Source organism: Colias philodice, chromosome 25 (assembly GCF_061535455.1).
Source record: "Colias philodice isolate Cphi_HAF_F1 chromosome 25, ilColPhil1 Martin Lab GWU primary, whole genome shotgun sequence".
NCBI lineage: Eukaryota > Metazoa > Arthropoda > Insecta > Lepidoptera > Pieridae > Colias > Colias philodice.
In genome coordinates, this window is record NC_143110.1 from 4956217 (window position 1) to 4983475 (window position 27259).

The 27259-nt window shown below is 33.7% G+C and overlaps 2 protein-coding genes across 6 annotated transcripts; one reads left to right on the forward strand and one right to left on the reverse strand.

Moving 5' to 3' along the window:
- Window positions 1–204: 204 nt before the first annotated feature.
- On the reverse strand, window positions 205–27077 carry LOC149477362 (vitellogenin receptor Yl-like). 2 transcript variants are annotated; one of them, XM_089710877.1, is made up of 36 exons: window positions 26934–27077; window positions 26649–26848; window positions 25625–25785; window positions 25168–25282; window positions 24606–24788; window positions 23685–23936; window positions 23401–23498; window positions 23193–23300; window positions 22793–22977; window positions 22278–22470; window positions 21786–21942; window positions 21118–21270; window positions 20517–20666; window positions 19995–20120; window positions 19522–19666; window positions 19193–19302; window positions 18285–18377; window positions 18013–18165; window positions 17363–17698; window positions 16983–17081; window positions 16547–16697; window positions 15880–15965; window positions 8463–8602; window positions 8221–8294; window positions 7931–8112; window positions 7475–7627; window positions 7061–7259; window positions 6589–6735; window positions 6180–6291; window positions 5886–6014; window positions 5148–5371; window positions 4568–4886; window positions 3697–3857; window positions 3214–3285; window positions 2627–2708; window positions 205–482 (listed from the first exon to the last, which is right to left on the reverse strand). In XM_089710877.1, exons 2-36 carry the CDS (start codon window positions 26845–26847, stop codon window positions 384–386), a joined length of 5346 nt encoding a protein of 1781 aa, XP_089567003.1. In that variant the 5' UTR covers window position 26848; window positions 26934–27077; the 3' UTR covers window positions 205–383. The 2 variants fall into 2 exon arrangements, with proteins under 2 accessions (XP_089567003.1, XP_089567004.1); XM_089710878.1 differs by lacking the exon at window positions 24606–24788.
- LOC149477363 (uncharacterized) lies at window positions 9140–15322 on the forward strand. Of its 4 annotated transcripts, XM_089710887.1 has the most exons (6): window positions 9140–9161; window positions 9734–9789; window positions 10029–10171; window positions 10366–12679; window positions 12749–13582; window positions 14221–15322. In XM_089710887.1, the coding sequence occupies exons 3-4, from the start codon at window positions 10087–10089 to the stop codon at window positions 11958–11960; spliced, it is 1680 nt and encodes a 559-aa protein (XP_089567013.1). In that variant the 5' UTR covers window positions 9140–9161; window positions 9734–9789; window positions 10029–10086; the 3' UTR covers window positions 11961–12679; window positions 12749–13582; window positions 14221–15322. The 4 variants fall into 4 exon arrangements, with proteins under 4 accessions (XP_089567013.1, XP_089567010.1, XP_089567011.1 ...); XM_089710884.1 differs by lacking the exon at window positions 9140–9161 and having other exon boundaries at window positions 9734–9854; XM_089710885.1 differs by lacking the exon at window positions 9140–9161 and having other exon boundaries at window positions 9734–9802; window positions 9992–10171.
- Window positions 27078–27259: the final 182 nt, after the last annotated feature.

Here is a 27259-nt window from a genome sequence, read left to right on the forward strand (position 1 = left end):
CAAAGGAAACCTGTATAGTTCCCGTTCCCGTGGGATTTCCGGGATAAAGCCTATTCTATGTGTTAATCCAAGTTACCCTCTCTCTGTGTGCTAAATTTCATTTTAATCGGATCAGTAGTATTTGCGTGAAAGAGTGTAAACACACACACATCCTCACTTTCACATTTATAATATTAAGTAGGATAGTAGAATGAAAACAATTAATATAATCCAAAACTTTTACTATAATTAATATTAAAAAACAATTCATTCAATTTCATATTCAACAATAACAGTTCATTCTTTATAAATAACATTCAATTTAATAAAATATTCTGCCTGCAGAATAAATATGCAAATAAAATATTTTCAATTATTATTTTAAATAACATGAAAAATTATATTTATCTGTTTCGTAGCATTTGCTTTGTATCTCTTAAATCTAGATCTGACTCTGTGTCTGATAAATCTTGCTGCGTGTCGAAGGTGAGACCAGCTGTACCCTGTAAACGTAATAAAATATTAGTATTCATATATGTGGTAAATGTTAAAAATACTATGTAATGACGATTCGAAAGTGCTACTAAATCTAGTAGTCTAATTGAATAAATTAATGTTTGAGTTTATATTAGTATTTAATAGTATTCTTTTAAGATATTTGAGAATAACTTTCATTTTTGGAATGTATTTCATATTTATGTTAGAAATAGAACTGATGTATATGTATTGGTTACAAGTACACAATTCGTTGAGATAAATTGAATCTACCCTCATTTTTAACAAACTGATCCTAAATCAATAAACTTGTAATAAAGAAGAATTAATGTTATCAAATAATTAATTTTAAATTCAATGCAAAAAGAATTATAATAAAAAAAAAATGTGTGCGTGTACTAGAGTACACACGTAAGAAGTGAAACTTCTTTATGACCTTATTTTTCAAAAAATAATTTACTATCTACAGTAATATTATAAAGAGGAAAACTTTGTTTGTTTCTTTGTTTGATTGATTGTAATGAATAGGCTCATAAACTACTGGACCGATTTTAAAAATTCTTTCACCATTCGAAAGCTACATTATCCACGAGTAATATAGGCTATATATTATCACGCTAAGACCAACAGGAGCATAGCCACGCGGGTGAAACCGCGCGGCACAGCTTGTATACAATATTACAGAAATACGTTAGTCTAACACGCTCGTCGTTTCGCTCCTTGCTACCTATTTAAATATTTACACCAGCCGCTGCTGCAACTCGCTCGCTCGGCTCGTGCGGTAGTTCAAAAATCAAAAGTTAACCTAAGATGCTCGTCGCTTTGCTCCTCGCTACCTATTTAAATATTTACACCGGCCGCTACTGCAACTCGCTCGCTTCGCTCGCTCGGCTCGTGCGGTAGTTCAAAAGTTAACCTAAGATGCTCGTCGCTTCGCTCCTCGCTACCTATTTGAATATTTACGCCGGCCACTGCCGCGACTCGCTCGCTTCGCTCGCTCAGCTCGTGCGGTAGTTCAAAAGACCAAGGGAGACGCCAAAAAATTCGAGTTATATAGAGTTTTCAACTTATAAAGGATTTCGACTAAGGCGGATTTTGATTGGACATAAAGAGTTTGAGGTTTATTCTTATAAATATTGAATTCACAAAATCATAATTGAACACCAATCAAGCAAACACGTGTTAACGTGAGTCATAGATTTATTATCGTATACTCCTAAAATGTTTTCTAAGAAACAATACTGTACTTACATTGTCGGCAAGTTCTTAAAGGCGGTAACTTATTTTTGTTCGAACAATAGAGGTAATAAATATAAATTCCTAATGTCGAAATCTCGAAACAGTCAGAAATTAATGACGCACATAGTATATACATATTATGACAGAGGTTAAGCTTAAATAACTTGAAAAATAAATAACATGATCTCGCCCACGTGTTGGTGTTTTAACAAGTCAATAACTGCGTTAAAAACAACCGACTTCAAACTTGCACTTGCAACATTTACAAATACAGACAAAAATGCTCATAAAATAAAAACTACTGGGCCTATCCGAATAAAATTTGTATGGGACCAATTCGACACCATCCCGCATCGAACAAAAAAAGAATCACGTAAATCGGTTCAGAAACCACGGAGTAATCGGTGTACATACATAAAAAAAAAAAAAAAAAAAAAACATACCGGCCGAATTGATAACCTCCTCCTTTTTTTGAAGTCGGTTAAAAAATTCAATCAAAAACTGAGGTTAACTTTAAATACAATTTTAGAAAAATAAATACCACAATCAACATTCAAGTATTAGAAAAAATTGATACCATAATTCCACCCACGTGTTAGTGTATTGAAAAATACAATCAAAACATAAATAACTTAGAAAAATAAATACCATTATTACACCTAAGTATTAGAAAAATAGATGTAATTACTTATTTACTTTTTTTAGAAATTCACTGGACGAGTACGGCGTAACGCAAAAATGTCACGAGTACGGCGTAACGCAAAAATGTCACGCGCGCGGCGTAACGCAAAAATGTTACACAAAATTTTTGTCCACCCCCGATAAAGAAGTTTCACTTCAATAAAGAAATTACATTTTTATAATGAAAACCGATGGAATAATAAATATTGCTTGTTAAAATTTATAAACTTACAATAGGCTTGTTTTTGTTGAACTTATCTTGCCACATAGTTCTAACGTACAGCAGCGGGTTAACGAACTGATGGCCAATACCTCTGTAAATCATAAGCAACTTAGAATAATTAAGATTTAACCTTTTAAAATTTAAAGCAAATCAAGATTTATTTTATTTCGAGAAAGTACCCAATTTCCAAGATTATTCGTGTCTCTATTCCACATTTCTTCAAACTCGGTTCAGTGATCTAGGTATGCATGAAAATGTATTATTTCTAGGTAGTATTTGTTGAAAAATGTTAACTTAAACAATGAACTATGTAATTTAATCATTGATGAGGCACTGAGTATCAATTTGGTAGGGTACATTTTACAACGTGTGCCGTGTGGTGTGGGTACAAGCTGTAATTTTTGAGTAAAACATCTAACTATTTAAATTTATAATAAAATTGTAAAAAAAATAACAAAGATAAACTTGCTTCTATTTGTAAAATTGTCACAATTTCTTGTAGACAGTTCTGGGTCATCCATTTAAAAAAGGTAGTTACTAAAATTTATTTAAAATCCTTGTATATTTTATTTCGATAAGTGCTATAAAATACTTACCCCGCAGTTGGAACTTCGGCGAAAGCATTTGTGAAGTCGGTCATAGCATCGGGTCTATTGTGGTATCTTACTCTGAAAAAACGACTTCATTTTAGCTGTGATGATGATGATTTTATTATTTTAAATCGAGACATTGTATTTTGTTACTGTAGTACTTATTAGAATACTACAATTTTCTTTTATATTTATGCCATGGTGGTGTAAGTTGGTTATTTCAATTACAATAAACTGTCCCTAACTAGCTAGGTAGTGCTAATTTTTGTTGCTGGTTTGTAAGAAACAAACCACCTACAAAAAAATATATGATAAAAGTATCTTATACCAAGAAGAGCATCAAAAATCTTCCAGTTTATCGATTATATCGACAACCGACCATTCAATTAATACATAGTTAGTAGTTACCACTTTCTTTCTATAATATTATGCAATGTATAGCCATATTACCTGTGAAGTAAAAACAAATAATTATAAAACATTACTTACTGCATGTAAGTCCCATTGCGGCTCTTACACTTAGTAACGAAATGGTAATGCACGAACACGCACATATAAATCGCGAATAGCACAAGTACTATGATAGTTAGTGTGAATGTGACGGAGTGCCGTATCGGGTCTTGTTGGATTTGGCCGTTTATCATTAGTAGCTGAAAAGTTAGAAACATTTTAGTATGGAAAAACATTTAAAAGTGTAATAATGATAGAATGCAGAATATTTACCTAACTAGCTTATTTAAAATTTATAAAAAGTTACAGCTTTAAAAATGTAAGCTTAAAATTCAATTATTAACATGCTCAATTTAGAACCAAGGATCTCAATGTTAAGTGTAAAAAAAGAAGATATTATTTATAACTTTCTTCTATTCAACTAACTAAGTACATTTAATAGGTAAACTCATCATAAAATGCAATGCAAATGCGTACAAAATCACCAATACCATTTATTCCATAATATAATTACCTGTAACAATGATTCGATTTTTTAATTTACCGCCCTTTTCAAATGTATACTGACCACAAACATTTTTTATAAATATAAATATAAATAAATATAAATATTATAGGACATTATTACACAAATCGACCTAGTCCCACAGTAAGCTCAATTAAGGCTTGTGTTGTGGGTACTAGGCGACGATAAATATAATATTTAATAAATACATATATATAGATAAACACCCAGACCCAAGAACAAATAATTGAGATCATCACACAAATATTTGCCCTGACCGGGGATCGAACCCGGGACCGTCGGCTCAGTAGGCAGTTACTTACCACTGCGCCAACCGCGTCGTCAAATATTTAAAATTTTAATTTGTCTTAACATTTAAAAATTTGTTAAAAGAACAATACTTACCTCATTTTGCTTTATCAACGGACACTTCCCATTAGCAGCCAACGCTCCATCCGCACACACACACATCGGCTTCGCCTCCATTACGCACACATTCGAACACTTATAATTCATACACGAATTTTTCACATCTACCCTCTGTACGGTTTCTTGGTGAAGAATAAAATTAGACGCATTTAAATGGAAGTAATTTTCGCAAGTTTTTGCAGCGTATAATAAACAACGTTTTAGCTTGTTGTTGTCTAGGAAATAAATGTGGTCTTCGAATAATACTGGGCTGTGCGGATTTTGAATGTGTGCGTTGTTTTTGATAACTAATACTCTGAAATAATAAATACAATATTAGGTATGTTGAGTGTGTTAAAAAATTGATTTATACGTAAAGGTTGGAATGGCAAGATTTTAAGATATTTTGAAGTTAATAATTATTTTGCTCATCAATGCATACTTATGCGTGAAATGTCATTTTGTCAGCATAGAGAAATAGTTTTGCCTATGGGGTAGTTACATTTCGATGCTATCTAGATCTACAGAAGTCTCTCCTATTAAGTATGCAATGTAAACCACTCCCAGTAAAACTTACCTATTATTCCCATCATAACTGATCCTCCACAAGCCTGTATGGCTATCCATTACATACACCATCCGTTTAAACCCATTAACTGCTAATCCAGTACAATTAGCTACAGTACCTATATCAGATATATCTCTACCAGTGAGAGAAGCTGATCGTATGTAGCTCTCATGTGATTCCACTATACAGTAGAACATTCGGCGGTTGGTCGGGTCTACTACGAGTGATGATACCTAATGGAAAAATATTTTTTATAAAATTATATTATTATTTTATAACAAACTAGCGGTCCGCCCCGGCTTCACCCGTGGTACATATTTCGCAATAAAAGGTAGCCTATGTTCTTTCTCAGGGTCTAAAGATTATCTGTGCCAAATTTCATTAAAATCGGTCCAGTAGTTTATGAGCCTATTCATTACAATCAAACAAACAAAGTTTTCCTCTTTATAATATTGGTGTAGAAAAACTAAACTGATTTCAAACGATCAAAGAGTCAGAACAAAGCTTAATAGGACCAACTGGAAAACATTAGGTAGCTTACAAATAAAAGAAAAAGCATAAAAATCGGTTCTCCCATTTGAAAGTTCCGAGGTAACAAACTCAAAACGAACAGTCTCATTGAAAACCTTCTCCTTTTATAGAATACTTTTAACCAATTTAACTTCTGGATATTTAATGCTATCTGCACCTAATCTACTACAGTGAAAATTTCATTAAGTAGATAATACAAATTGACTTGATAAACACCTCAGCATTTGACGGTAGTTTCTGCAACCGAGCGCAAACTTTCTTCGCATAGTTGCACACTCTTACATAACTTGCTGCTATCTTAGCATCTACGAAATATACATTCCCTGTTATCCAGTCTACGGAAACCTGAAAAATAAAAAAAGAAATATTATATGTACCTATCTTTTTTGTTGTTTCATAAACATATGCAATTAACACAATCAATTTTTCCGATGTTAAAATCTTCACTTGGTAACAAAAAGTTGATTTCGTTAAAATATTTGTAGAATTCCAATTGGATAATCAAAATACCTTACTAGGTTTTCCAATGTTACTTATAGCAGTTATGGAATAGGACTTCTGGTTACGATTCACTTCTATAAGTTCTCCCGAACTGCTTATTGTTATGTACAATTTATTTTTCCTGGAAAATATTAGAAAAAAACATTTTATTTGGTTCGCTATAGTACGGAACGCTTAGTTTGTCTTCCAACTAGCGAGTACCTAATCCTGAGTAATTACGAGTAATCCTCCCAAGTAATCCGTAATCCTGGTTTCAAATAATAAAATGGTAGCGGCCAGTTTCATACATACATGCTATGTTTTGTTTACCTGTTTAGCTTATCTTTCAACTGCGTTGTATTAGCATGTATATCATGGATTTTATTAGCAAGTGATGAAATAAACACAATGAAAATTACGTTAATGCAATAATATTTACCTAAAATCATAATCCAGATCATCAATTCTTCTACTATACGAATATTCCAAATAATGGTGGTGCGCGAACACTGACCAAATATCAGCCCCTTTAGTGTACAGTACTGTGGCATCTCCCCGTATAGCCTTGCACGATCGATGGTCAGATCTATAGTTAGATAAATATATTGAAAAGAAAATGATAAAATGACGTTGATATATCGATAAGAAACAATTAAGCTCATCAATTTGAGCTCAACGAATATAAGCTTCAGTCAATAAATATTGAACATTTCGTAAACTATACGTTTTTTATATTTGGGGGTATTCATTTATTAATAAGTTTAATGGAATAATAAAAAAAAGAAATTGTTCCGTTCTCTAGTTTCCACATTAACTTTAATTCACTGTCAGATTGCGGCTTGCGCTATATAAAATTGTTTCCATATTACCATAATGCGAAAAATACGTGTCTGCATGCAAAACAAACTCACCCCAAAGCATATCCCCCGTAGCACGAGCACACAAACGACCCAGGTATATTGTGACACACATGTGAACACACGTCATTCACACACTCGTCCACGTCATCACACTTGTCACCACGTGGCTTGTACCCGAGCGGGCACACGCATTGTGGCCCGCGTGGGGTGCGGTGACAGAAGTTGGGACATGAAGTGTTGCAGGGTGTGGCTATAAATAATGATTTTGTAAACGATGTGACTCTAAATGGGGATAAGATTTACGTAGGGTACGGTGGAAAACTTTGGGTACGTGTGGCAATATGTGCCCTAAGTTATTTTTAGTATGTCTAAAAAAATACCGAAATACTGAAATTTACAAATTAACTTACAAACGTATAATAGTGAAAAACTTAAGTTAAACCTGATAAATACTTAAAAACTTACAGCACAGTCCCTTTTCATCAGTCCCATCGCGACAGTTAGTCACGTGGTCGCACACCTGCCGCCACTCAACACATGTCCCGTCATTACACGTGTACCCGTGGTTACATGTTTGCGGGATGACGTCTATTTTGTCGTATACTAGTGTTTTGTTTGCTGCAATTCATTATTTTTATTGATATACGGAGAAGTGTTGAAAAAAAATTTTGAACACATTCTTTTATATTGCCTATTTTTTCTTCTTGAGTAGAGTAAATTATATTTAAAAAATGGGATTTCTTTGGTCTGGAACATTGGTCTAAGAATGATTATAAAATTAGAATATGTATCTTAGCTAGTTGATCTTCACATGATTACTGAATCGTACTTTCTACATTATTAACGTAACAACATTTAAGTACTTGAGTAAACTAGGGTACAAACCGTTTAGGGTACAAATCGCAACTTAATAATTCTTACCTTTAATACAAGCTTCGATAGTTTCATCGGAGCCATCGGTACAGTCTTTCCGTCCGTTACATAGCTGGTTTTTAGTAACACACTTCAGTTCTTGGGCACAAGGGTACAAGCCGTTTGGGGCGCAATGAAAATCGCAACCTGCTTCATCTGTGCCCCCGGGGCAATCTACCTTCTTGTTACACCTAAAATATCGTATTTTTTGTAATAACTAACCCTAATAAAAAATACAAAATCAGAAGAAGCTAAATTAAATGATATATCGTTAAATTAATTCTTAAAATAATTCTTACCGAGCCGTTAACGGCAAACAAATACTGGAGTTGTGCTCACATCTAAACTCCCCTAAATGGCAGATAACCATTCTCTGAAATTATAATAGTCGCTGTAGTAAAGAATAATATCTACAAAATATTCCTATACTTACTACTAGAAAAAGAAGGAAAAATACCTACTGACGCTTCTTTGCGTTCACAATTTTACTAAATCTCATACTTTTATTAAATCTCATAAACAATTTAATAATTTTGAATACCGTTTCAATAATTTCCGGTAATTGACAGTTGTCTTCATCCATTTCATCGAAACAATCAGAATGGCCATCGCACCGTTTGTTTAGCGGGATACACGACAAGTCACCACATTGGAAATATCCTTCTTCACATTTTTTTGTCTCTGTAAATACATAATAAAACACAAACAATTAATTATTATCAAGTTCAAAAAATATTTTTTTTAAAGTGAAACGCGTGACGGTCGGCTGCCGAGTTGGTATAATTCTAAGGTATAATTTATAAACGATAATTATTATCGTACAAATACGATGATAATAATTTCTATCATGCAAAATTCGTGAATTTATATTATTATAAGTCACCCTTATAACGTTAGGTTTCAGTGTCCCGTTGATTTGACAGCGGTAGTTAAACAAAGATTAACTAGAAAGAGAACTTGCATACATATCAATATTACAATTTATATGATTTATTTATTTATAATTGACTTTATTCTAAAAAGTACGATAATTTCGATCCATATACGCTTAATATACGATAATTTTACGCCCCTGGTACGATAATCAGTTCGCTTCAGGTTGGTAACACTGGTATAAACTATAAAGTGAAAGCTCTTTTGGCGCTTGTCAGTTGTCAGTGCAGCTAATGAGCTAAGGTCAATGCATGGATCGTTGTTCAGAGATGCATGGTCAATGTGGCGGCGCCTATAGTTTGCAGCAGCTGACCGTGTAGTGTATAGCAGCGTTCCCAACCGTACGATAATTATCGTACAAACACGATAATTTGGTGCCTACGTACGATGTACGATAGCATGTTATTATCGTACGCTGATTTTACGATAATTTCTATCAGGCAAAATTCGAGAATTTATATTATTTCACCCATACAAATATGAAATTTTGACGTGTTTCATATCGAACTTTCATGGGAACAGTGAAATTTTGTCAGATTGAATTTTAAACTTGGCGCGTTTATTGAACATAAAGTGGAAATGGAATCGGTTCAGGTCTGTAGTCTGTACCACGCGTAAAACCAAAGAGTATAATGAATATTAAGGCACGTAAAACGTTTGGGTTTCAGTGTCCCGTTGATTTGACAGCGGTAGTTAAACAAAGATTAACTATAGAGAACTTGCATACTTATCAATATTACAATTTATATGATTTATTTATTTATAATTGACTTTATTCTAAAAAGTACGATAATTTCGAACCAAAAACCCCTAATGTACGATAATTTTACGCCCCTGGTACGATAATCAGCTCACTTCAGGTTGCTAACACTGGTGTATAGACTATTACTCATTTGTGCCAGTGCTCCACGCTATATTATTTGTGTTTAATTTTTGTCAGTGTTTAATGTAAATGTTGTTATTAAAGTGAAACTTTTATTACATCGTCTCAAACTTTTTGGTCTGTGTAGCGCATGTCGCGTGACGTTGGCGTGACGGTCGAACCGTACGATAATTATCGTACAAATACGATAATTTTGTGCCTTAGTTTCACTTTTACCGTGGTTTCATAAAACCACACAACATTTTTTATTAAAGTGAAACTTTTATTTGCTTTTGGTAAATGACGACACAGCTAGTGAGTCCAAAAAACTGATCAACGAGGAAAAAAAGCAAAGAATAGTGCAAAAAAAATGAATGACGATGAATTAAATTTACGCCGTAAAAAACAGAACGCTGAAAGAGCACGTGCTTATAGAAAAAGGAAAAAAGGTCTTGGTGAGTTAACGAAGTTTTTATATTGAATTTATTAAAATTGTTAGAACTTTTTGCTGTGCATGCTTTGTTGTTTATGGATTTATTTCAATTTTGAGTACTTGAATTTATTATTTACCTTATTTTGTATGAATATTAAATTAATTATTTTTTTATTTATGTTCGATCCATTCAATATATTTAATTTTATTTAACAGATACCATGCCCAGTACTAGTACCGTTCAAAGTGGTGAGCCTGCATCTGAAAATATTGTTACAGCAAAACTTTTACATAAAAAGCAACTAAATGCGGAACGATGCCGCAGGTATCGTCAAAAATGCAAGCGGCTAAAATCAGGTGCCAATTTTAACCGAGGCACTAGTGACAGCAATACAAGTACAAGTCGAGATACAAGTACAAGTCGAGAATTAATTGTTAATCCAGAGGAATTTCAAAACTCATCCGATCATCCTCAACAATTTTTTAACCATGAATCTTCGCCGCAGGCTCCTGAAGATACAACTGGCAATGCAAACACCTCTACTCCTACGGGCGCACGCTTTCGTCGGTACCGACGAAGATTGAAAACACGAAGAACCCACGCAGAAGAAAATCCTTCATCGATCTATACATTTTATATGAGACATAACGGAGCTCATAATCTTTTTAAAACCTTATTTGAGGATAATCCATTTGGTTTTGTGTGCCCTGTTTGTGATAGAGTATGGTTCAAAAATGATTTGAAATCAATTCGTTTATCGTGCAATGCAATCTTAGAACAAATATGCCCAACTGACTCGTTGCAAGACATTCTTGTGTGTGCAACCTGTAAAACCTCGTTAACTGCTGGAAAAATACCGAATTTGGCTGTGCACAATGGATTTGAGTATCCACCTAAGCCTAATCTCACGAATTCAGTACAATATTGGCAAAGTGGAAAGAAAGACCTCTTTGCAATGATCCGGCAACTTGGTAAGCCAACAGTATTTTTGATGATGAGTGGATGGAAGCTGCATTATAAAGTCAAGGAAGAATTAATAAATGAAGATGCTGTAACATGCGCTATTTATTTCAATAAACTCGTCAATGTCATGATGAAAATTCTCCAACATAAAACCATTAGCCCATTCGGTAAGCATTATGTTCAACATTATTTCAAGAGGATTGAATTTCTAGACGGAGGAAGTCCTCATGCTCATATTTTACTTTGGCTGAATGAGGCGCCTAAAGATTCGTTTGGAGCAGACATGAATTCTACTATTCAGCTTATTGATAATTTAATTTCAGTATCGAGCACTGAAGCGTCAGGAAATATTAATCTAGTCACACACCATCACACTTTTACATGTTATAAAAATGATCGGAATCAACGAAAATGCAGATTCAACGCCCCTTTCATGCCTAGTAGGTCAACGATACTACTCAAGCCTTTGGCTAAATCTACTGATGATGAAAGATATGTTTATGATGAGTATAAGAAAAGATATAAAACAATACACCAAAATCTCGAAAACAATAACTACGATGATATTGATGATTTTTATAATAAAAATAACATTTCATCAGATGAGGACTATCATAAAATTCTATCTGCTGGAATTTCAAGACCAATGGTTTTCGTTAAACGGCATCCTAATGAAAAATGGCATAACTTCTTTAATCCATTTATATTTCACCATTTGCAGTCGAACATGGATATCCAATACATTATAGATGAGAATTCCTGTGCTGCATACGTTGCGGAGTATGTAAACAAATCGAATCGAGGCACTAGTAATCTTCAGCGGGAACTACTGGATCTTTTGGAATAGAAATGTCCAGCCAAGAAGCAGCATGGTTTCTTCTTAGAGAACCAATGTCTAAATCAACGCTTAAGGTTGAATTCACACCTACGATGTGGCCTCAGGAACGTCATCGTATTCGAAAAACAGAAAGAATTAGAAAGACTTTCTGATAACGATACCAATATTTGGAAAGAAAATTGTTTCGAAAAATACGAAAATCGACCTGTAGAATTAGAAGATATTTCGTTGATTCAGTTTGTTGCTTGGTAGACAGTCAAATCTGGACAAAACCCGTCGGAACCTGCACTTACAGACGAAAATTCGAATTCAGAAGATGAAGTAGACATTGAAGAAGAGTTAGCACCAGAAGAAAACATTAATCAACAAAGTAATAAAGTACATATATTACCGACGGAAAACTCCAAGGATCGTACGCTATAGACATTACGATATGGCAAATCAAATGTTAGACTACAAACGTGAAATGGTTACTTTATACATTCCATTTCGTAATAAAGAAAGGGACATTTTGGCTGAAATGCGATTCAATCAAATTTATGAAGAAAACGAACAACTGATTTTAGCTCGTCGTGAAGAGTTCGAAGCAAATTTAGATATTGACAAAATTATTGAAGCATACAGAAAATTATGTCACCCTGATGAAAATGAGGAAGACCTTGAAATTTTGCCGCTTATACAACATGATGCAAATCCATTTATTGAATTTTAGAACAATCCAGACTCAGGTACTGTTTTGATTTAGAGTACTTATAGCATTAATATGTAAAATACTAACATAATGATTTTTGTTTCAGGATTCAATGAAGATCTTTTTGTGGCGAGCATGCATTTACTTGGAGCCATCGAAGTACATTTTACATGAAGTAATGCGTCAAGAAGATCGAGTGTTTTCGTCTATTTTAACAAAAATTGGTAGTGGATCACAGTTAAGTTTAGAGGAAACAAATATTATCGAATCAAGAATGTTCACTGAAGACGAAGCTAAACAAATGTGTCCATCAGGAATTCGATTATTTTTTCAAGTTAAGACGGAATCGCTAACGGTAATGTAGGGAAATTGATACATCTTGAATTTGACGATACTAAATTAATTAGAGTATGGTAACTGTTTCCGGACAAGAATGTGGGGAAAAAAATCCGACGAAAATTTGCTCATCGAGGAATTAAATATTAATAGATCCTCCGTGCCAATCTTGTCATTATCAACTTCATCACCAATCAACGGTCGTCAGCGTAATCCATACTATAGTCTATAATAGTATAAATGCGAAAGTAACTCTGTCTGTCTGTCTGTTACTCAATCACGCCTAACTACTGAACCAATTTGCATGAAATTTGGTATAGAGATATTTTGATACCCGAGAAAGGACATAGGCTACTTTTTACCCCGGGACATAGGATAGTTTTTATCCCGAAAATCCCACGGGAACGGGAACTATGCGGGTTTTTCTTAGACTGCGCGGGCGAAGCCGCGGGCGGAAAGCTAGTACTGTAATAAAACGAAAACATTTTCCATTATCAGCTTACAATGCATCAACGATTCATAAAGCACAAGGAGGAACGTACAGTGAAGTTGTTTATCATTACGAAAAAAATCATGCTCAAGATTTAGTTTACGTAGCTCTTACGTGCTGGCCACGGACAATTCGCTATAGCGAAAATTCGCGCGGCGCGACTGGCGGCGCGTCTTGCGAATGAATCAAATGTATGGAAATGTACTGGGCATGCCACGCGCAGCGGCGACCAGCGAGACGACCGGCGAATTTCCCCGAGCGAATCGCGCGGCACGACTAGCGATCGAAACAAATGTATGAGTTATTACGGCGCAGGCCACGGAGTCGAGCGGCAGACGCGGCGACTACTCCCGGAGCGAACTTAATTTAAAATAGTTTGTTTTTTTTTCGCGAAAATGGAGACGGAAGCTTTTATTGCAGAAATTCTAGCTAGACCAGCTATTTGTAAGTCTAGCCACCCGCAACATAATTTTTCATCATGCCTATATTTTTCATATTTTTGGTGGAATTCTCCGTCTGTAACACGATTTCTATTTAATTCGTGTACTCCACTATATCTTCCAAACATTAAATCTTGAGCAAAAAAGCTGCTACTCTCCAAACAACGTCGGGCTAACTTTGATAAAGCCATCTCGTCTCCTCGTCTACACTGGTCGCGGCGGCGAACGCAACTGCCCGTCGCGCCGCGCGAATTGCCGCGCCGCCAGTCGCGCCGTCGGTCGCGCCGCCGGTGTCCGTGGCCAAGGTGTTAGCCGCGTGACTGGTTTAAACGGTCTTTACATCGTGTCAGAAGATAACAACAAAAAATTTATCACACTGGTTGTCGAGTTACTAAACAAACACAAGACTTGAGAATAGAATTAGAGCGACTTTCGTTGAATCCACTGATTACTATCACCGATGAAATCTCGAATTTCATTATGAGTCGACGGGGTTTTTCGATGATATCATTCAATGTCCAAAGCTTACGAGCTCATTCGAAAGATATTTCTGCAAGTGTGACAAAATCAATCAGTACTCTTGTTTTATGTGAAACTAATTTGAAAAATAATGAGCAAATAAATATTCCCAATTTTCATTGTGTGAGTAGGCAGAAACATAGTACTTCTCGATATGGTGGAGTAGCTATACTAAAAAACAATGATAATTCATTGAGGGTTCCTTCAGTAATGCAAGCATACATCAATAACATGAGTGTAAGTCAAGCAACTGCTTCCGAATCTGCTATGGGAGATTTTTGTGCAGCTATTTGTCAACTTGATGAAAACAGAAAACTCGTGATTGCGTCAATATAATATATTAAAGTAAATAAAAAATAGATGATGTAATGGATTTTCTAGGTTTTCATCTAGCTCCATTTGCTACGTCATCAGCTCAAATCTTCCGTTCTCGAGAAATGTATTCACGAATGCCTGTTATTTTGTCTGGTGATTTTAATACAGATTTCAAGAAAGAAGAATCTTCTCCACTCATTGAATACTTGAGAGAAGTATTTAATCTTGAAATGATAAATGATAAAAATATACCCACCACGAGATATGGTTCAACGATCGATGCGGTTTTTACTAGATACATTGAAAAAATCGAATGTAAATCACTGTTCACGTATTTTAGTTAAGTACCATGAAATATTGGTTACATTATAAACTGTGAAACTCATAATGAAGATGGAATGATAATAGAATGATTGAAAATAATTGAAAAAACGGATCAAAATGACTCAACGATAATAAATTATTGTTTTCACTTTTCAGTTTTTTGATATGTGTATATTATCTAAATAATTGTTAAGTATGTATTATGTAAGTCGTACTCTATAAGATACAGAGTTGAATAAAAATATTAGTTAGAGGACGTCTAATTTTATTATTTCCCATTATCATTCCAATTTTCCAAGTATAAAATTAAGATTGATAAAGCGATTTTTATACCCTTAATGGAATATTATTCGAAAAATTTTTAGTTAAATGTGTATAGTGTGAAAAAAAGTTTCGCTTTTACCGTGGTTTCATAAAACCACACATTTTTTTTTTTTTTAATGTAATCTGGAATTAGTCGTTGACTAGGAGAGGAGCAGATAAAAGTTCAAAAAAAAATACATATTAGGATAAAATTGCCTTATTTTCAATGGTATTTCGTATTTCATCGATATTGGTTAAGCCGTAAGCAGTAGTGTAACAGACAAACAGAAACTGATACAGACACAAGTAGACTCATTTCACTTTAAATCCACTAAAATAGGTACTTGAATTTAGGCATGGGATAGCGGAATATCTTATCAACATGTTCATATTTGGAATTTAAAAAAAACTGATTTTTTATATTTTCACCAAAATGACTTGGTCAACATAATTCTGATATTTTGTAAAATATGAGAATTAATATATTTGTCTATGGTATTAATAACTTACTGCAATTAATTTCATCCGACCCATCAGCACAGTCATCAAATCCGTCGCATTTCCAAGAGATCGGAATACAAGGGCTCGATGTACAACTGTATATAAAGTCATATTTGTTATTTAATGTAATGAAAAAATATATAAGCCCAGATTAGCAAACAAGTAATAAAAATAATAGGGACTGGTATTGTTGATTGCAGGTAGCGGATATAAAATCTATACTAATATTATAAAGCTGAAGAGTTTGTTTGTTTGTTTGAACGCGCTAATCTCGGGAACTACTGGTCCGATTTGAAAAATTATTTCGGTGTTAGATAGCCCATTTATCGAGGAAGGTTATAGGCTATATATCATCACGCTACGACCAACGGGTGGAGCCACGGGGGTGAAACCGCGCGGAGCAGCTAGTTATAAATAAGTAGTTAACTGTCAACAAGACAGACAAGTAACCAGTAGCAAGTAGCAAGTAGCAGGTGACAAGTAACAAATGACATGTGACAAGTAACAAGTTACAGGTAACCAGCAAGTATTAACATGTAACAAGTATCAAGTAACAAATAACAATTAAGAAGTGACACGTATCAATAAACAAGAAATATGTCAAATACAACAAGAATCATCAAACGAACCAAGAAATAAACAAATACGAAAATAGTATAAGTACTAAATAACTCACGTAAACTCAGTATCCAAACATTGTATAGTGCTACAAGCGGCGGGCGTTTCGTCGGTGCCTTCGGGACAATCAGACAGACCATTACATACAGACGATTTATCTATACATATAGACGTGTTCACACATTGCACTTCCATTGGACTGCATGTTACTGAAATTTGTTTAATATAATAAATTAAATAAATAGCAATACTTAATACTTTTTCAGCAATATATTAATACGTTAAAATTAATACACGGTCAAAACCCCAAACAATCATGTATGATGATTTTTTGGAGAGAGACCACGTAAGATGCTATACAATACATATCTCAATAGTAAATTATTTTTTCTTACGTGTAATAGGTATGGCAGGCATTAATTAGGTAGTTTTTTTTTCTTTCAAAACACATTATTAATCTCTTATTTAGTCAAAAATAATTTAAACAACATTACCTGTAGCTACATTATCTTTGCAAATATCATTTTTGCCAATACAAATATTGTTACACATCTTCTGTCCGTAACCACAATGGGAACTTTGAGTGATGTGGGCTAGAAATTAAAAATTGTACGTTTCTCAACACGGAATAACTATAAAAACCTTAATAATGAAAATGAAATGCATTTTTTTCTAATAAAATTCTATACAAGATTAAAAATTAAAATTTATTGCTTTAATCAATATTATCAGCTTTCAACTGAGTATGCTTTTATACAAAAATGACATTATAAAACAAAAAATATTTTTAAATAAAACAAGCACATATTATTCCTATTACACACAACTACATCTAAACATCAACACCTAAAAAAATAAAAAATAAACAACTCACGTGGACAACTCTCCTCATCCTCCCCGTACCTACAATCCCTAATCCCATCACACTTCTTTCCCATCAAGTAGCACTCATTGCTCTTATAACAATAACTTTCATGTAGCTTACATTCCACCAATCCCACACACGCTTCCCCATCCCATACCAAGCCGATGGGACACATACACTTATATCCCATATCGAGGTCTTGTGGTATGGGATGTGGGATTTGCACACAAATGTGGGAGCACGGTGATGGGATTTGGAAACACGCGTGTTTAGTGAGAGGGTTCTTGAGATCTGGCGGTGGGGATGTGACTTGTAAGTGCAGGAATGTCGTGTTCGGGAATATTGCTGAAAATATTTTATTTATGATATTGTATGATTACAATTTCATAGTATTAAAATGGTCATAAAGTTTTATTTGTGTCATAAATAAATTGAAACTTAGCAGGACTTTTGATTGATCAATAATTTTTAATGATAACAACAAAGAATTAAAAATACATACCAACATATTTAAATTTCTGACAAAGAAATATCCGACAAAAAATAATTCTAGGAGTAGGAATGGAATTTAATTTACATTTACACAACTTCCTTGCCTTTTTGGCACTTAAAAAAAACAAACAAATTTTACTTATAGTATTTATGTAATAGTTACTCACACAACTCCATTCTACGTACAACATGTCCATGTTTATGTACATCAGCCCAGTACACCCGTTGTGTATGTCTGTCTGTCCAAAAAACGTGCGTATCCGTAACGGCTAAATTCGCGATTGTTGTAGTTATTTCGCGGAAGTGAGTTCTACCCGTGCCTAAAAATAGTTAAAAACATTTTATAATTTATTTTTCACTTAAGTATACTTACACGATTTTTTCTAAGGATGCTCAGATTTATAAAAAAATAATGATTTATTTATTACTTATATCTTACCTTCAGGGTGGAAATAATCGATAATCCCATGACCTTCATCAGCAATGTATACGATGTCCATTTCAGGAGAATACCTTAAACGGATATTTGGACCTAAAAAAAGATCACTACATAGTATAAAACAAAGTCGCTTTCCCTGTCCCTATGTCCCTATGTCCCTTTGTACGCTTAAATCTTTGAAACTACGCAACGGATTTTGATGCGGTTTTTTTTAATAGATAGAGTGATTCAAGAGGAAGGTTTATATGTATAATAAGATCCATTAAGTAGTGGAGAAGTACTGTTATTTCTGAGGTTTCTAATGTGATGTCGTAAAAAATTACATTTATTCCGCTTACATTGCAAACGCAGGCTGAACCCTACGAGTTTTATCAAAATAATGTACTAAGTATTATACACATTGAAAAGGTCTACAGAAAAGTCCGCGATGGTATATGTCTATCTCTTATGGATAACCCACAATAACTTTTTTTTGTCATTTACTTTTTACGACAAATAATGGCTAATTTTCGAAGAGATTTTAACCAATACAGCATTAATCCTTAACCAATTAAATACCATGGATACATTGTTCATTTAATATAGATCTATATGGCCCTTTACACCGTATGATTTAAGTGAATATTTTCGAAGATATTACAGATTTAAAAATTGCAGGACGTAGCGTTTGCGGCCGCCCGGCTATATATGTATTTTATACCCGTGCGATGCCGGAGGCCGGAGCGGGCCGCTATATTTTTATACCTATACAACGTTCACAATTTTTCTGTAGTGTATTTAGTATCAGCATTGCACCCGTGCGAAGCCGGGGCGGGTCGCTAGTAATACCTAAATTATGGAGAACTACCCTCCTAAAGATTAGAATTATAAAAATTTATACAAAATACATTTTACCAACTAATAATTACCTAGTATATTATTAGTAAGAATATGCATTTTATCCTGTCCATCCAATCCCATGCTGTCTATATAAATCTCGTTGTTAGATTCACTTTCAACTAAGGCCACCAATAATCGCCTGAAAGATAAATACATTATTTGTTGGCAAAATTCTGCTTTTCTCACTTATTTTAAAAAAAATAAAAACATGGAATCTAAGTCGCTTTCTAATTTCTAAAAAAAAAAATCAGACTGATTAAGAAGAACATCATAAAATCGCAATGAATATCCAAAATTATAAAATTTTTTATGTAATGGAAAATTTTGTAAAAAAAGTTATAAAAAAGTAGTAAATTACCCATATTCCGGTACAATACAGAAGCTGACAGGTATCTCTTGGCCACTGAAACGATGTATCAATGTTCTTTGCTTCGTCCTCAGAGATATAACATCTATCATGCGACGACCCGCGTCTAAGATGTATAGCGCATCGGATACGTAATCTGAAAGTTTTTTATAGATTTTTTTCGTATTTTTTTATCGCTTTTATCTTAGAAATAGTGGAGACGTATCTAACAAAGCAAAAATTATTAAAATCTGTTCAGTCGTTTTTGAGTTATAAGCGATGTAATAACATACACCACTTTCTTGTTGATAGATTACAGACAAAAAATAAAAATATTTTAAGTTATATAAATGATAACTCTTTAAATATTTTAGGATTGAATGAATACTTTCAATACCAAGTAATAAAAAGGTACAAAAATGAAGTAAAATCCACAAGAAAACCTGTTTTTGTTGTATTAAATTAATATATGTAATATACTTTACCATAGCCCATATCGATGACATTCTCCAATGCGTTATATTCAAAAAGACGCGTCACGCCCAAAGTGAAATCGCTCATATTGATGTAGTTAATCGATTTCCTCTGACCATCGTATAAGAATAAAGTATCTAAAAGAAATGGTGTAAATAAATATTAGTCCAATAGTAGATTGCTAAATATGTAGTTACTATGTAAAAATGATATAGAAATTATGTAAGTACATAATATTAGTAGGCTTTTACTTATATTATATTATAAATATTTAATATAATAAATATTTATGCTGTTATAAGAAAAAGCCTATACTTTTATCGTAATACAAGAAATACTTAGTAAAATGTACAAGACTGAGAAATTCGAATACTCTGCAGTTATATTCACAAATTACCAAAAGTACCCTACATTTTCAACAACAAAATTATTAATTAATTACAATACTTTAATTATACATAAATCCATTCCTCAACATAGATTACCATATTAATGTCAATAAAAGCCCTATTAAGTACAAAAAATCTACAAACCTCTAAAATTATCATACGCCATTGCCTGTACCCTCGCTATATCGAAGTGCGTGGTATGCGTCTCCGGGTTGCCTAACACATTGTATTGTATGCGAGTGAATAGAGACCCGCTAGCTACTATAAGGTACTGTGGACGGTATTCTGGTATAGCTGAAAATATTATAATTGTGTATAATTTTAGGAGAAAAGAAATGCAAATGTACTAAATAGGTTATTTAAGTTCAAAAGTCACGTATAGAAGAAGAGATGGTAAGAAAAAGAATTTATCAAATTCTTTTTCTTTCTCTCACTCATTTAGAAGATACAAAAATTGAATAAAATTGAAATCTAAATCAGGAATATAAACGAAGAACACTTTAGGGTACAAACTGTAACTTAAATTGAAAGGGGTACATATTTGGGTACAGACAGTACGTAATATTTTATTGTATTCATAACGTGAAAACAAATTTGTATTTTTAACATCTTTTTCTGAGTTTTCTTTTGGTTATACAATATAGAGTTTTATTCGGAATGAAAAACTACGTCCGAAATTAAAAACTAAAAATTTATTGAAAAATACCTTTCGATACAAATCTTAAACATACCACATCCCACCTACCTGCACACACTCGACCATCCAGCGACATCCCCTCTGGACACGCACACGCATACGTGCTGTTGGATGTCGGTATGCAGATGTGCGAACATCCATTGTGCGTGCACGGGTTGTGCACGTCTTGTGGGGTAAGTAGTGGATGGTATATGTGCATATCTGTAATAAAGTTTTATTTTAAGTCAAGATGATTGCGAATTTAGTATTTAAACCATAATAATACGCTTATATAATAAAAAAACGATATTAAAAACACTCTTGAATAATTTTTTTTTTGTTGAATTGTACCAATTTGCAGCTATTTATTGTACATCTGAACAGCATTTATAGTTTTCTATTTTTCAAGATAAACAACAACCAAAAATAACAAATCCATAAAAAACACTACTTTAATTACGTTAAGGCGCCAAAATCCAGGGCCGGCTTTAGGATGGCGCGGGGCGCCAAATACTAAAAACGAAACAAAACCTCGCGTTGTGGGAGTTTTGAAAACGTTGTTCTAAAAAATTATCAATTAGAGATTACTACTTAAATTACTTAATGTATTTGCACAAATAAAGCTAAGTAATTTTTTTAGTTGTAAATAAACTAAGCAATGTCTTAATGTTTTTTATACTAGTGTAGTTATACACAAAAAATCACAATCAAAATCAAACAAATAACGAAAATCTCACCAAAAACCGGTTCGTCCAAGCTGATAAGCACAGCTCGTTTATCACTGTGCATCTTGTCGGACGTCTGTATAGTTTTGGTCGTCCACTCGCTCCAGTATACTGTGTTCTCAAAGATTGAAATCGTGTATGGATGGTGATATGGTTCTTCGAATAGTGACTAAATTAATAAAAAAAATATGAAATTTGTTAAAGTTATTTTCAAGAAGGTGGAAAGTCGGAGTTGTTTGTGTATTTTTAGCCCGCTTAATAAATTACAAACATACAAAAAATCTAGTTATATACATATGTGAGTAATATTCAACACAAATTTCAATAAATAATTACCAGTTTCTTGTCAGTTCTTTGATCTAGGAACTGCTTTTGGTACAGGCAGTGTGATGAGATAATCTCGATAGTTAAATGCAGGTCTATTTGATCGTTTTTAATTGGGAATAGAGATAAATTATTTTAAAGAGACTGTTGAATGTGTGAATTTACATAATTAATACCCACATAAACATTCTTATCGAACAACTTGACCACTCGAATGGTACCATCCACAAAATACAGTCTATGGTTAGCGGCATCCAAAGCCAGGCCTGTAGCATAACCTCCCAGTACATCCACTAGTATCTCTGGATGAGTACCATCCATTACTGACGTCATTATAAGCGGTCTGTCCATCCAATCCGCCCAGAACATTTTACTGTAAAGATGTATTATAGTGTTGATGATCGCCTTCTTTTAAGGGCAATTTGAATTTTGTGTGAAATTTTACACATGATTTGTATGATCAGCCGTACGTAACAATTTGAATTTTTAAATAAGGCTCTATTTTATTGCTCCTTATCATTGTACTAACAAAATGGCAACTGCAATTTTTCGATAAGTTCAAAAATATAGAATTAGAACTAGTATAAAAAAAATACTTAAGATTCAAAGATATTCCTTACCATTACTGTCAAAAAATAAATTAAGCTACCATTTTATTACTTCTAATCCCAAATTACTATAATCAAACTACCCACCCATTCCTAGGATCCACGGTAACATATCTAGGCCGTCTAGTATCAGCGTGTAACACACTGCACACCGACCCATCCGTTTTGCAGACAGAGATAACACCCCTTTCCACGTCTGTGAAGTAAATATTCCCGCCTAGATAGTCTATAGCTATGTCACCTGGGTCTTCTAGACCTAGTGCTACGAGTACCTGTAAAGTTAATAATTTTTTTTTGTGAAAGATTTAATGTAAATGATATAAAGAATGGAAAATACTCTATGGTACAATATATAGGTATATAGGTATCTTGAAAAGATCAATAATGGGTAGACTGAGGTTTTAACTGCCAATTAGTTGATAATTTTCAAATTCGTATGATTTTTTTTTTAATTTAACTAATCGATTTGTGTAAAAATTATTCATACCTCTTTAGTTTCCAATACGTTATTTAAATGTGCTCTGACAATAGCCTGATGACCTTGAGCTGTTTCAACCCAGTATACAAAAATTCCATCATAAATGACTCCATGTGCCTGCATAGAAAATGTGGGTAGTTATAAAAATAAAACGTATAGGCATACAAACTCTATACTTCATCAGGAGAATAAGCTTACATAAAACTATTTTCCGTACCTGTTTAATTCCAGAAGCAACAACGCTTTCAGTTTTCGATTTAACTTTTATATACCTAATTTCATTACGCGTGCTATAGAAAAGCATAGCTTCGGGATCTGTAATTAAAAGTAGGTATTTGAAAAAAAGTTGTTCTCCCCTGTGTAATATTTCTATACTTCTATATAAAATTCCATAAAATCATAAAAACTGAGTAATTTAAACATTCAGCTCTCAAACTACGTATACCTAGAATAACGACAATGAGATTTCTTCATCCTTACCAAACAAAATCCGCAACTAACCTGGCGCATAACAAAGGTACCCAGCAAAGTCCATATCGTACCCTGGCTCACACACACACTTGAATGTGTCCCCCGCCCTCGCACACTGATGGGAACACCACGGCACATCGTCCATACAGTTATTCACACTCTCGCAATGTTGCGTAGTGTAGTTGTACTTATAATGCGCACTTTCACAGTCGCAGTACGGCCCTGATCTGTCCGGAGCGCATTTTGTACCGTTGCAGGGGAAATTGTCGCACATTGTGTGCCCTGAAATGTTAGTTTTGATGAAAAAAGTGTATTGCAGTAAAACAAACATGGCATACAATAAATTAAAAAAAAATGCATGAGACGGTGTCATAATATATTAAACAATTATGTTAAACGTTCTGAAAACAATTATTGTATTTGTAGTGTGCACTTTGACAGTCATAGTACAGCCCTGTCCTATCGGGCGCGTTACACAGGAAATCGAACATTGTGCCCTGTGTTGTTTGATGAGAGATGGTTTTGAAAAATTCGTTTTATCTCATCATCATATCTATCAGATTTCACAAATATGTTAAACGAAACAACGCAAATAATATTTGGCCATATCGTACATTTGCTCATTTCATGATATGATCGATCATAATGATATTCAATTCATTCAAAATCATAAATGATATTTTATTCTCCAGTATAATGTATTACATTTTATTACATAATATAATAATTATAATATACAGCATATTTATACGATAGTACCTAATTGTAATAACTCAAGCCCCGGAATCACAGACACATAGAAAATCTATTGTGTCGTGGACCGATCGGGCCGTTCGGGGCTCAATGGGTTAGTTAATTCGATTTTTTTTCAACTACCCACCGACCCAAAAATCTCAAGACATTTGACCATAGACATTTTTTGTCATGACACAATATTTTTCCAGTACTTACAATGCTGACAGAAAGTGCCTTCATCACTCCCATCCTTACAATCCTTGATACCATCGCACATGTGATCCCGTGGAACACAGAACGATCGATCAAGACACGCGTATTCTTTCATTTCATACAAGCCTGGTATTTCGATTTTGCAGTTCACACCGCTGTTCATTTCTCTTGGTCTTAACGCATGCCCTAGAAAAAGGTCATAGATATGTATTTTTCTTCTAATTTAGAACAAATAATGAATAAATGATGAATGTAGTCTTCAATGAAGTGTCTTTTATAACCAATTTTGAATCACATTTAAAAAAATATATCATGAATGTAGATTTGTCACTTTTAAATGTAACTAATAATTTTTACCCGCACCTTGATCATAGTGCTTTATCCCAGATACGTATAGACCCACGTATAGAGAAGAACGTTTAAAAATTCATATAACATTACAATTTATAATAATTTTACAAACAATCTCGATCTTATTAAGGGTGCTACATCATACAAAAAAATACTAGTTAGTGGTAAATAAAAAATAAATTGCAATTTTTATTTAATGCATGTAAATACTAACGGCAAGTATTCTCAATATCTTCATCAGTTTTATCTTCGCAATCATATGCTCCATCGCACATCCAAAATGTCGATATGCAGCGGTTGCCGTCGCATGCGAAACCTTTACATGTTGCCTATAAGAGAAAAAATGTTTATGAAAAGATTATCAAGCATATTTTAATGCACGGCGTATAAATTAGTATTTAAAGTTTAATATGTAATTTCCAATATCAATCATATCGACGACTATCTAAATTCGAAACTTTAAGGGGTGTTAAATTATTTTGTAAATATACACTAAAATAATTTTACCCTCAATACATTAATAGTAAAAAAATTGACGACCGCTGGTCTGATAATAAGACATGAATCTAATCCAAAAGCTCACACTCATTTACCTATTATTACTACGTAGTAATAACTAATAGTGGTTCCATTTAAGCACTAGGTTAATATCAATACAAAATATAACTCACATTGGGCGCGATCACAGTAACTGTGCAATTACGTTCGTCGCTGCCGTCTTCACAATCCGGGTCAAAATTGCACACCCAAGAGTTAGGGATGCAAGATTTCCCGTCAGCACATTCAAACTGGTGCGTTTCGTTGCAATATACAGCATTGGCTGTGTGATTTGCTGTTAAGGAAGCGTAAGTACATATTATCTATAGGTACTTATAATAAATCTGTAGAGAGGCCAATTCTGTACATGAAATATATTTAAAAAAAAACTATGAAGGGGTGATAAGGGATCGCTACTGATGCCAAAAATGCAATCAGTAAAATTTTTGTCTGTCTGTCTGTCTGTCTGTATATTCGTTATAGAAACAAAAACTACACGACGGATTTTAACGAAATTTGGCACAATTATTCTTCATACTCCTGGGCAGGTTATAGTAAAAGAATCATGTAAATCGGTGTAGAAACACCAAAGTTATACATGAAATACGCTATAAGTCATCGCGCGTGAATTACATGCCATAAGGATTATTTTTGTGTATCAGTTGCCGCGTTCGACGCGCTTCGCGGCGGGAGCTATAAAAAGGCGGCGGGTCCGCACCCGTTTCGCGTTGTCACGGCATCACGTGTGAACGGCTGAACCGATTTCGATAATTCTTTTTTTATTATATTCTTTGAAGTACGAGGATGGTTCTTATGAAAAGAAAACGTAAATATGTACCACGGGCGAAGCCGGGGCGGACCGCTAGTATAAAATACTTCTACGGTGCTTCTACTGAGAACCCTACCCGCTGAATGTGCACAGACAATAAACCACAAGTGATTAAATAAAATGAGCCAATAATATCTCATCAGTCATCACTTATAAATTACGTCAAATTAATAATATGTTAATAATATGAATACCAACCGCGCGGGCGCGCGGCGAGCACGGAACTTACCTAAAATTAAATGAGGGCCTAAATGTTTCTCTGTACTTTTTTATTTGATTTCCATTTTATGCCAACATAATGATCATATATATAATATAAAACTACTTACAACAAAAGTTTTCATCACTGCCATCCTTACAATCATAATTCCCATCGCAGTACCGATCCTGTAATATACAGCCCCCGTCGACACATTCAAATACATTCTCCTCAAGGCACTCTATTGTAAAAGTCTGCATTTCATCCACAAATTGGCCAGACGCAGCGGCAATATAGCAAAATACAATGTATAATTTGTATAAGGCCATTCTGTAAAAATCAATTATATTATCAGTACACGTGTTTAAAATACTTACAGTAAAATGGCTTTAAACACGTGAAATTTTTCAATTACTTATAGGTTTTTAATTATTTTTCCATTAAAGTTTTCTTCAAATCTGGATGCTACAAAATATTAATAATTATAATAAAAATGTAAATTAAATAAATTAAAACTTTTCACATGGATGCGTGGCAATGAAGTGCTGTAAAAAGAGTTACGAAAGAATTAAAAAAAATGTAAATCTACCCTCTTTGAATTTCAAAATTTTTATTTCTAATTTTGCAGTTTTCATTTTAATCTATTACTTACATTAAATATTTTGATTTAGATAAAGCTACAATAAATGATATTACCTAGATAATTACATTTAATTTAATTTTACAAACACTTTCCCTGAT

What these genes read in the sequence shown, in the direction of transcription:
- LOC149477363 (XM_089710887.1), top strand. Translation starts at nt 10,087, where the DNA reads ATGAATGACGATGAATTAAATTTACGCCGTAAAAAACAGAACGCTGAA. An exon ending in AAAAAGGAAAAAAGGTCTTG is followed by an intron (nt 10,172 to 10,365) that starts GTGAGTTAACGA and finishes TTTATTTAACAG; the next exon opens with ATACCATGCCCAGTACTAGT.
- LOC149477362 (XM_089710877.1), bottom strand. Translation starts at nt 26,847, where the DNA reads ATGGCCTTATACAAATTATACATTGTATTTTGCTATATTGCCGCTGCG. An exon ending in TGATGAAAAGGGACTGTGCT is followed by an intron (nt 7,260 to 7,474) that starts GTAAGTTTTTAA and finishes CATTATTTATAG; the next exon opens with CCACACCCTGCAACACTTCA. An exon ending in GCCGAAGTTCCAACTGCGGG is followed by an intron (nt 2,709 to 3,213) that starts GTAAGTATTTTA and finishes TATGATTTACAG; the next exon opens with AGGTATTGGCCATCAGTTCG.